Source organism: Pleurodeles waltl, chromosome 2_2, assembly GCF_031143425.1.
Source record: "Pleurodeles waltl isolate 20211129_DDA chromosome 2_2, aPleWal1.hap1.20221129, whole genome shotgun sequence".
Taxonomy (NCBI): domain Eukaryota; kingdom Metazoa; phylum Chordata; class Amphibia; order Caudata; family Salamandridae; genus Pleurodeles; species Pleurodeles waltl.
The window spans coordinates 784,737,464-784,749,493 of record NC_090439.1 but is presented as its reverse complement, the minus strand read 5'-3'; the positions used below and the strand labels follow the sequence as shown (position 1 = coordinate 784,749,493).

At 42.0% G+C, this 12,030-nt stretch overlaps 1 protein-coding gene across 1 annotated transcript in view; it reads left to right on the top strand.

The window, feature by feature from the left end:
- LOC138282619 (myosin heavy chain, clone 203-like) overlaps positions 1–12,030 on the top strand; it is a 262,838-nt gene that overhangs the window by 62,325 nt on the left and 188,483 nt on the right. Inside the window, exons 2-3 of the mRNA XM_069220406.1 lie at positions 4,786–4,849; positions 10,513–10,603. Of these exons, the coding sequence (XP_069076507.1) occupies positions 4,786–4,849; positions 10,513–10,603 (155 nt within the window). The remainder of the gene's footprint in view (positions 1–4,785; positions 4,850–10,512; positions 10,604–12,030) is intronic.

Genomic DNA, 12,030 nt, shown 5'->3' with positions numbered 1-12,030 from the left:
CATCTACCTAAATCCTATCCGCACCTACAGATTTCAAAATAAGTTAATTCAGTTAACTACTATCACTGCAGTCATCGGAGACATGTAAATCTGACCAATCTCTGAGTCAAAAGTCATCCTTACATTTTCAAGAAAAATAGTGGATGCACTATTTGTACAAACAAACTACAGTCTTATCAGCGCTTCTGTGTTTTATTAAGTGGTCCAGTGATGTTGTCCATGTATGAACATTGTTATTTAAAAGAACACACACACACACACAAACAAAGGCAGTGGCCTTTATTTTGTACCCACGTAAGTTCACTATACTACAGGCCTCTTTAAATTTAACCAGACTGCTGAACTGAATACACTGAACAAAACCTGAGCACCAGGGGGTTATATCTATAGTGTGTCAGAAAATCACATTATGCAAAATGCACTCTTCTTTCCCTTGAAAGGCATGTGCCAGGGCCTTGCTCCACTACATGAGTGTGCAAAATCTCTTAACAATCCCAGCGCTTCTGGGCCATGATCTGTAGAGAAGCCTGTGCTGAATGGCAAAAGGAAACTAGTAGGGTAAGGGTTAGAAAATAAACTAATTTGTCTGAAGCAGCCATTTGTGCATTTACCTTGTTCTTGCCCTTGACAGTTTCAGATTATTTTGAGAGGCTTCGTCGTATGACTTCATATAGTCAGTTAAGGTAACATTCTACAGGTTCTCATTCTTGTCTTAATATTCAGATTTAATTTCCATTGGACCTAATATACCAGGTTCTCTTGATAAGTCACCTGTGTAATTTTGTAGAATGTAGAGGTTCAAATGGTGTACCAGTGAGTCTAGTGAGTACAATGATAATATTCAGAAGGCAGTGGAGGTACCCTTGACGGAATCACTCTTTTAAGTCCTTCCATAAAAGCTTTAATGACTGGGCTTTTGAAGGGAAGAATCCTGTCTGTTTTGAAGGTTAGCTGCTATATCTGCTAAATGTAATCTGATGGAAGTGTATGATAAGTTTGCTTTCTGCAAGTGGAGAAGGTACAAAAGAATACCCAGCACTGACACCTTGAAGGGGTCCTATTGTTTGGATAGACAGTAGCAGACAAAACGTTTCCATTTTGCTGCATAGCATGCTCTAGTAGTGGATTTATGTGCCTCTTTAAGAATATCTATGCATTCTTGAGGTAATTTAAGGTATCCAAACTCTATGACTTCAGGAGATAATCACAAGATTTAATTCCCTGGTATTTGGGTGCCTGATTTGACCATGGTTGTGAGTGAGAAGGTCTGGGTTCTGATGAAGCTTCTTGTGTGAAACCACTGATAGTTGTAGAAGAGTGGTGAACAATGGTTGTCAGGCCCACTTGGGAGCCACCACTATCATTGGTAAACCTAGAAACATGTGTCTAGAGATAACAGCACTACGTGCACCAACTTTGGTGAAAAACTACAGAAACGTTGAAGTAAGCGTACTGCATTTACCAGGATGCAAAGGGTGAACTGTGCTGGGATGAGAGACAGTGTGCTCCCTCCTCCCTTGTCATTGTGAGGGATATTTGCCTGAGGTTCTTAACCAGAAACGGAAGGAGAGGGAGAGGCAGAAAAGGATAGACAAATATCCCTGAAAAGTTCATCCATAGAGCATTGCCCTTGGATTGAGGGTGCAGGAATATAGAAGGAAAGTGTGGGCATTTTGCATTTTCTTTTGTTGTGAATAGGTCTATGCCTGGAAACCCCCACTTTTGGAAGTAGGGAAGCAGGACTCGATGGTGAATTCCCACTCTGCAAAGTTGTTGTGTGTCCCTGGGAGTTGCTCTGCCAGCAGGTAAATGTTGTGGTGAATGGCTCAATGCTAGATTGTATGTGATAGGCAAGAAAGCTGTAGAGCTTGTGTTTCCCCCTGTTTTTCCACATAGTACATGGTTGTCATGTTGTCTGTGTGTATTAGGACAACTTTGTTGATGAGTTGAACTGTGAACGCTTTCAACACTAGTTCAACAGCTAGAAGCTCGAGGTATTTGATGTGCATAGTGTGATGTTTGGGATCCCAGAGGCCCTGGACGGTGAGATCCTGAAGGTGAGCACCCCAGCCCATGTGAGATGTGTCTGTAGTCACAATGATCTCTGGAACAGGGTCTGGAAAAGGCTGTCCCTTTAACAGGTTGGTTTTGTTCAACCAATGCACAGAGCGATGGGTGCACCTGTCTACCAACACTAGATCCTCTAGACGACTCTGTACCGGAGACCATTGGCATGCTAGACATTCTTGCAATGGACGCATGTGGAGACAGGTGTTTGGCACTATAGCAATGCAAGAGGCCATCATAACACATTTGACTGTGACTCACTGATTGGGGGGAAATGCAAAAGCTGTGTTTGAACGTTTTGTATCCTTGATAATTTGGGATAAGCTTATGCCAGTTGTGTGTTCAGAACAGCCCCAAGATGGGGTTGGATCTGAAGAGGCTCTAGGTGAGATTTTTGGAAATGGATAGTAAAGCCTAGTTGATGCTGCAAGTCTATAGTGGCTGGAGTGTGATGTAGACATTGTTTGAGGGTCTTGACTTTGATAAGCTAGTCGCCCAGATATGGGAAGACGTGAATGTTTTGTCTGTGCAAGTGAGCTGCAACTACTGCTAGACACTTTGTGACCACTCGTGGGGTGGTTGTGACTCTAGAAGTGAGTACTTTGAATTGCTAATGTTGTCCTGCTATCACAAATCTGAGATGTTTGCGATGCGCTGGGTGAATGGGAATGTGAAAGTTGGCATCCTTTCAATTTAGTGCTGAGAGGAAATCATCATGTTAAAGCAGTGGGGTCATGTCTTAAAATGTGACCATCTGAAACTGAAAATGCTCTGACAGGATATAATGATTCAAGGCCTGAGATCTAGAAAAGGCCATAGCGACCCTTCCTTTTTGGGGATGAGAAAATATAGGGAGTATAGCCCTGTTCCTTGATGTTGTTGAGGAATGAGTTATATAGCTCCCTTGTTTAGTAGAGCCTGCACTTCCTGTTGGAGCAGAATGAAATGTTCTGATGAAAGCTTGTAAGTGAGAGGGGGGATGTTTGGAGGTGTGGAAATGAGTTCTAGACAGTAACCATGTTGAATAATATCGAGCACCCATTGATCTGTTGTGATAATTTTCCATGTGTGAAGAAATTGTTAAAGACGTCCCCCGACAGGTGTTAAGTAGTCAGGGGGATGGCAAAGGAAGTCACTGTTTTGAGGCAGTTGAGGAGCCTATAGGGGAAGGTGTCTTCCCACGGCCTCTGTTATTATTATTGTAGTGACCTTTGTAAAAGCCTATATAGGATAATGAATGGGGTTGTCCCTTTTGATAAGTGGATGTGGTGTCAGTGGCTATTTTTTTGGAGGCTGTTTTATATACTGGCCCACGAAAAGCCCCACGAAAACCAGGGGTTTGCGGAGCACCCATGGACTTGGCCACCTCATTTTCTCTCTTCATCTTTTCAAATGCCTGATCTACCAGGGGGCTGAAAAGGTGCTCTTTGTTAAAAGGTATGTTGAGGATGGTTTGCTGTACCTCCGGTCGGAAGCCAGAAATGCGTAGCCATGAATGTCGGCACAAGGGAACACTAAAGTTAATGCCCCCGGTGGCCGTGACAGCCGAGTCCAAGGTGCAGCGAATAGAATTATTAGATATGAGCTGTCCTTCGCTGATGATTTCTTGGCCCCTTTTTCTTTGCTGCTCTGGGAGATATTAGAGGAGCTCCTTCATCTCATACCAGTAGGCAAGGTCATACCTAGCAAGCAGGCCTTGAATGTGGCAATGTACCAGTGGTTTGCAGCTTAAGTGGCAATCCGCTTTCCAGAAGCATTGATTCACTCGCTGTCCTTGTCAGGAAAAGGAGCATTGCTAGCTGCTTGAGAATTAGCTCTCTTTCTTGCATTAAAGACCACTAGGGAATCTGCAGGAATTTGACCTCTAATAAAGTGTAGGTGTAGTTAGCGGTGGAGAAGAAGGCAAAGGATGGTGTATGTCACCAGAGTCTCTATACATCCTTTCATGTTTAGTAGTAGGCCTAGGAATGTCAACGGCCTCTTTGCAAGTAAGCTGTCTTTTTGAAGGCATGGAAATAACAGACTTAACCAGAACATATGCAGTTTGAGGTTAGATACGAAGCTTTGCTTGTTTGGAATCTAATTGCTGCTTCATTTTGTGAAGGATAGGCTCAACTGAAGCACTTGATTCTGAAGGTTGAGTGACTTTTAATTTTTTCCGTGCTGAAGCGCTTTTGTGTTTCGATCCTGAATTTGTTGGTGCGGAGACAGGGAGCATTTTTTTCGGCACCAGGGTGGCCGGTGCCAAGTTGGAGGCCGGAGCTTTCGGAGCCGATGGTAGTGGTGTTTGACTCGGTACCAAGATGGTATGCTGAGGCTTACTTTTCGGAGCTGAGCTCAGTGGCGGGGGTTCCAAATGAGTCTTTCGGTGCCAGCCATGGCCCGACGGTATTGTGGTGGAAAGTTTATAAGCAACTAAACAAACTAGTTTCGAAACATATTATTAAGGTTAACCGCTTCAGATGGTTGTCTTGTGATATGCAATCTAAGTCTATTAATTGCGAGTTTAGTTTGATCATGGCATATATTTCAAGGTATTTAATTAAGAAACAACCTTTTTAATTCATTTCATTTCTCCAGATAACCAGCATTTCTGTATCGAGCTGCTATGCCTCAGTCTATTAAAAAGTGGTATAACTTGTATTTCAAAGCGCCTTAGCATATTTTCACATAATTTTTCAATGACCAATAATAACTGTTATTTCACTTTCCTTTCAGAACTTTCAAAGAAGCTCACCAATGTAAAAAGTATTAAGGCAAATAAGCTGGCTCCCAGTTTTGGGTGAGTCATGCATTATATGTTTTGAGACTCAACTATTGCTATTTTTTATTGTATGCAAATTGTAGGGTTCATTTGTTTTAGGTATGACGTAACAGCTTGCTGTCTGCCGGGGCTTTTGACGCTGCTCTAAAAGAATATTCAAAGAGGTTCAGTGGAGAAAACCTCTCTTACCTTATGCTATTTGCTGTTTGCTGTTTATTGTGCCTCCTAGTGAATGCTTCATTGAAATTCTTGAGTCACTATATATCAGATAAGTAAAAAAAAAGTCATCAAACTCATTCAGTCCTTTACGTCCCACACACACTGTAAATAGAAATTCGTTTTCATGTTTTTTTCACTGCAGCAGGTATTTGTTTATACATTTGTGAGGTCTCAAATGCGGGTCTGACCCGGTCCTGGTAGCCTCATCAGCTTTCAGTTTCGCAGATTGGGACAGCCTGACCCCAAGATGTCCACCTCAAAGTCTTGTGAGATTAATAACAAACGCTGTGATCAGGGAAAACTTTGGGAAGTCATCTTTAGGCTTTAGGCGATTAGCGGCTTTACTGATGCCCACACCTTTTTTTCCCTCTGCGCAGAGTCACTCGTTGTGTTAAAGCCTTGGTTTATTTTTCTTTTGACTGATATTGGCCACATAATAATCATAAAGTACAAAATTGACTCTTGAGGGATCAATCAATAAACATCATTTAGACCAATAAACCTTTAATTATTATTGACCTATTACATGTCATTTCTTTTATTATTTGAATGTACAGTCCACGCAGTATTAACCAGTTGCCACTCTAGATACACCTCTGGGACAAATACCTAAACCTCTCATATATTCTCTAAAAACCATTTTATACAGTGCATCGCCCATATATGTTTTTTGTTAGACGGCCGTAATCCACCTTCATTTCAATCAATACTGGTCCGCCTGGCCAGGTAGTCCATTAGGCTCAACTTAATTGTCACAGTCTATTGCTATTATTTTCTCCTTAGAAGGAACACTGGAATCCACCACTGCCCATATATCAGTAAACAGTAGGCACTTCTGGTATGTTGATGTCGACACGTTTGGGCCTATTCAATTCCGGCCTCTTCAGTACCTATAAGGCGCATGTATCCCTTCAAATAAAACAAACATACATAAATGATCACAGTTCTAAAATGAATCATTGTCTCTTATGTTAAAAAAAGATTTGTTGCTATATACCTCTTCTTGTGTCACAAACAAGAGTTGTCCCTTTCGGTGCTGTGGACGTAAGCCCGCCATCTCCGCATGCCTTACATTCTGTAACTATTATTCTATTATTTCCTAATAGTTTATATGTAGCCCAGTCCATTGTGCACTTCATGAATACCAACAGGGAGAAATAACTTAAGCAACTCCCTTTCTAAGTATGGTACACAGTGCAAAGAAAATTTAATGTGGAACACCAAAGTACTTAAAAACTGAACTAACAATCCGGGTCCATCCATGAGGAAGGAACTCCCTACTCACACCAGCGTGCTATTCGCGTGGTCCTGTTAGGAAACCACCATGCGTTTTCAAAATGCTTGAAGTAATAATAGAGGGGTCAAAATGCTGAAGTCTATGCTGTATGTCTTGTGCCTTATTTAATATGCTTGTCTTACATTACAAGACTCATAGGACAGCTGTGAATCTCCACCTCTGCTGTTTTTTTAACAAAAATACAGCTCTGCATCCAGGTGCTGCTGTCACCGACATATGTCAGAACACGGAAAGAGATTCTGCGCTACTTCCTGGGACGCCGCCCTATCTGCATTGCCCCAGAGACGCCCTCATCAATCCTGCAAGCTAACGTGACAGGAAGTGGTTTTTCCTTTCTCAAAATACTACTAGACCGTGCTCGCTACTGTGCTGATTGAACCATTTATTCTGCCCACCGTGCTCCTAGATCTACCTACTACTGTAACCAGATTAGGGAGATTTATCAAAGCGACATCTCAAATCATATATCTGAAGATGCGCTCACTACATTCTATAAGTGCCTGAGCAAAGCCTCACTACAAGACCCAAATTATTTATTTAAGGTTAATATTAGGGGTAATAATGCCTGCATAAACATTTTCCTTTTGTGACATACAATGGAATTGAAATTACTAACTTTTGCATACATCACAGGCACTACATCAAAATTGCAGCAGACCAAAACAAAGATTTGACCACTGTGTATAGTCTCATAATTTGCTGCTGTGCTGACTAGCTTTTCGGCTGGGGACTGAAATGAGGCTTGATTGAACACTGAAGCCTACTGGAATTGTGGTCCACTATCAAATGGACCAGTGGGAGGGCCAACAGACTGTCCCATGGGGAAGGTGAGAGAGCAGTTTCAAAGGACAGGGAATACATTCTTTCTATTTAGAACACAACAGGTGTCCCACACCCAGAGATAAAAAAACAGACTAAGGTCATCCTACTTTTGGAAAGATTAGCACTTTCTTCTATTAGACCCTCACCCACTCAGTGGGATTCTTCATCATGGGTTCTCATCCTTGTTCCTAAAAACCAGGATTGGCTCAACCATATTCCAGGGTGCACTTTAGTAATAATTCCAGCCAGAGTCTTTAAATAATGAAAAAACCTTGAGCAACCAAGGTATCCCTTTAATATTGGTTGCCCAGGTATGGTTGAAAACCAATGCAGGGGAAAAATGGGTATAATGGCCCTATTAAGAACTCACTATTTCGGAGTTTTGTTTAGACCTGAGCTAAGTCATCTCCTCCTACCTTGCCTGTGACTTTCCTGTTGGTGTGCCGTGATGGCTGCTGGAAGATGGACTCTGTTGACAAGAATGTCTGCAGGGTGGCAGGAGAATGGCAGGGCAGTTGCAGGTAGCAAAATTATTGTATGTTGCCGGAAATACTGATGTCTCACTCAGGCAGTGGTGAAGGGAGGAATCTATGAGTACATAAGGAATTTTCCAGGCCAAGCATATCTTGGTACTCATTTGAGGGGAAGAACCCTGTCATTTTAAATAAAAGAACCCTGCCCAGGTTCATTACCCTTTTTCTTCATTTTTCCCCAAAACTCACAGACTATCCTTTATTGCAAAATTGCTAAGAACAGTGCATAACCATTATTGGACCAAAACAGCTTAAACAAAGCTTCAACAACCACCTGTGGTCTTTACATCTTATTTCAGTCGGCTTTTGGCCATGCACAGTGGGAGGTTGTTATAGGGCATGGCCTGCAGTCAGGCCCTGCGGCCAACCCCTTACACTCAAACAATCCCATGCCGCCTGTGGTCGTGTGTGGTGTGGCGATGGCTGCAGGGCCTGCGTCCAACTCCCCACGCAAATAACCAACATCTTGCTGGGGAGAGAGTGTTGGGCAGCCCCCAAGGCACAATTAAAACCGAGGCCCTTTGTTTTTAAAAAAGGGAAGGGAGTGCGCACAGCCCCTATCTCCAAGCTGATATTGGCCCTGGGGACCTCCAGAGCCAAAAAATATATTATTAGGGTAGGAGGACACGTGGTCCTCCTCCCGGAGCATTAAGAGGCCCCAGGGACCCCATTCCCAGGGCTAAATACTTTTACATTAGTGGCTGAAATCATGTAGCCTCCCTCCCTAAGCCCAATGGGCTCTAAAGACCCCCATCTTCGAGTACCATATTTTAATTAAAGAGGATGTGGGTGGGTAGCTCTCCTCCCTGAGCCTTAAGGGGCCCCAGGGTCCCCTACCCTGGGGCCATATTTTAACTATATGGAAGGAAGCAGGTGGCCCCACTCTCCAAGTCTTATGAGGACAAGGGTGTGCTATCCCCGATGGCCAAATACCTTACTACGTGTCCCCCTCCCATATAATTACTGTTGAAATCATAAAGTCAGCTGCACACATAAGACCAAATTGGACATTCCTTTCCTACTGTCGGATTGCTCACCCCCACTGCTGCCCGTGCCAGCTAGAGCAGTATATTGTAGTTGCTTCTGAATATGAAAACTCCTTGTATGTGTGATGGCATACCTTACAGCAGGCTTGGTTAATAGACTCAAAAATTGTGCTTGGTCCTGAACATGGAGTTATATGGTAAGAAACACCATGTTTTATAGTGTGCATTGATTTTTCACATTTAAGGTGACTAGAATAGTTTTTTTTTTTTAACATGAGATGTGTTCACATGCATTCAGATATTGATCAGGTCTTAAAGAAAAGCAGATAGGTAAATTCTAAAGAGTAACACATCGTATAAATATATACAAATGTTTTCAATGTATGTCAGACCCCCAAAGACTTCACAGTTTTGAGTTTTTGCAAACAAAGTGCCAACAAGAACTGCAATTTTTACAAAAAACCCACAAAATTGCATTTGTTTTAAATTAGACTGGTCTTTTTTGGCTCTGCTGCTAGCTAGTAAAATGATAGTGAGCAATAAAGAGGCAGACAGCCCAGCTCTGATGCCCGTGTGTTCATGCGACTACAAACTTATAGGTACGTGCCTCCTCTTTCAAGAGGACGGAACGAATTACCAAAGAGATCGAGATCTGTAGCTATATGCATGATCTGGTGTCTTTTGGTGGTACCTGTTGTATTGAGCCCCTCTGTTTCTGCAGCCTGTTTCTTGTGGTCCCTTCCTACATACCACCTGGTCTGCAGTGTTCTCTTTCCCTGCAGCAGGCTGCCCCCGGGTGCCCATTGGACCTCTACCCCATATCTCTGGTTAACCTTGACTACACAGCTCCTGTAAACTCTAGAACCTCTTTGTCTTATTCCCATACTTCCATTGCTCCCCATCCCCTGAGATTAATCCAGCCTCCTGTACACCTTCTGAATGTCTCTACTTCTGTGTTTCCCTTGTCTCCGTGCCTTCTATGAACCCCTTCCCTGCGTATCCACTGGTCCTCCACCTATGCTCATGACCTCTTTACCCCTCTGTCACTTATAACACCATGACACATCTGTCCACCAAGCATCCTGCAGCCCCGACTGCCCTGTGTCACCACTGAAGACCGGTTTTCTGGTGCCAGTGAGAGCAGAGCTTTCAAACTGAAACCCACCCACTGGCACCAGATATCCTCGTGTTCTGCAGCATGGTGCTACCAGATACTCTGCCAAGTCATAGACCATGACCGGGCACAGTCTCCCACACTTAAAGTCCACACACTATATTGTTCTGGGTCAAAAAAATTGCCTTTTTGTTGCAAAATGTGACAGCCCGGGCTGCAGATCTTGGGGAATGCGGAGAGCAAACCTATTCTAAACTTCTAGGTTCCACCAGAAGTGGTGATTAACTCTTACTTATTATTTATTTGTGTGCAAAAAGCTGAGGTACTGTGTCATACAGTACTAAAGATATTTGTTATTGGTATTAGTTTTTTTCAGAATGTATAATTTCTTTGATGGGTTTGTGTATGATTTATGTAATGTGTTTGAAAACGTTTCTGTTGTTCATTAACCAGTGGATCAGCAACATACAAATACTATCCTACACAAAGAGACAATACCTACTGCTGTCTTATGGATTCATGACCTAGGTCATTGTCAAATACTTAGGACTGATAGTTATGTTACCCTGCCTGTCACCATAAGCAGGAACATTTTGTTTTTGCACAATTGCTTGTTACGCTGTTTGCTTGGTATTATTGGAGGATACTGGCACAATGTTCTAGAAGAGCTTCACTGCCCTAATCCTATGTGTTTTTCAATTTTCCTTTAGGAATATGACTTCTCTTACCTCCATAGAAACAGAGTACATTAGGAATCTCCAGAAACAAGTGTACCTGCTTGAACTCGAAACGTCATTTCTATATCCTTTTATGTATAAACTATGATAAAAGCAAATCACTTCTTTCTCTTTAAGAATTTGATTTCCTAAGAAAATGCAGATTACTTTCCAAACTACTGTTTATAGTTATATCCATCGTTTTATCACCCCTGTGTTGATGTGGGATCCTTGATAGCCATGTTTTGCAGTAGGGTTTGTACCAGGGTCTTTATACAGGAACTTTTTCTTGTGGTGAAACCCTTTTCCCCCAGGCTTTCCGTTGCTAGTATTTTGATCACAGTTTATTCTAGACTCTTTTTTAATCTTAAATCATTCTGAAATATTTAAGATTGTGTGATACTTGATTTGGACCTTTATAGTTGGACAGTGTTTCAAAGATTTTTTTTATAATTTCTGCAAATGTTGTAGTTGTCTTAATATATTTAAGATTTCAGTAATTTTTATTGTTTTCTCTTTAAGTTGCTTTTCCTCTACTCTTTGCTATTTTGTAAATTCTGGCATATGTGTTTATTGGATGACAAACATGTAATTATTTTCAAATAAAGGTTAGCTACCTTTATAATCATTTGCCCTATTTGGGGTGATTATTATTGTGGATTATGAAAACAACATTATAGATGTGAATAGTTTAAATTTGTTATGTTTTAATATATTTCCGTAACTTCCTCATGACATAAATAATCTATGAATCTCAATCTTGATGCTTCCATTTCAGGCAGCTGTAGGTCAATCGCCCCATTGCCTGCTCTTGAAAAGTGTTGAGATCATCATGTTTCTGCTCAACTCAGTTCACGCCTTGAGAATAATGCTGTCCTAGATGAAGCACAAAAGGGCTATGCGTTGGTCGAGGTACAGGAGTGGCACTAAATAATAGCCACTGAGTTTTTTGTATGTCTGCAGATGGTGACAGTGTCAACTCCCTGCTACAACAAGATCCATCTTGTTACTTGTTTCTATACAGGGAGTGCAGAATTATTAGGCAAATGAGTATTTTGACCACATCATCCTCTTTATGCATGTTGTCTTACTCCAAGCTGTATAGGCTCGAAAGCCTACTACCAATTAAGCATATTAGGTGATGTGCATCTCTGTAATGAGAAGGGGTGTGGTCTAATGACATCAACACCCTATATCAGGTGTGCATAATTATTAGGCAACTTCCTTTCCTTTGGCAAAATGGGTCAAAAGAAGGACTTGACAGGCTCAGAAAAGTAAAAAATAGTGAGATATCTTGCAGAGGGATGCAGCACTCTTAAAATTGCAAAGCTTCTGAAGCGTGATCATCGAACAATCAAGCGTTTCATTCAAAATAGTCAACAGGGTCGCAAGAAGCGTGTGGAAAAACCAAGGCGCAAAATAACTGCCCATGAACTGAGAAAAGTCAAGCGTGCAGCTGCCACGATGCCACTTGCCACCAGTTTGGCCATATTTCAGAGCTGCAACATCACT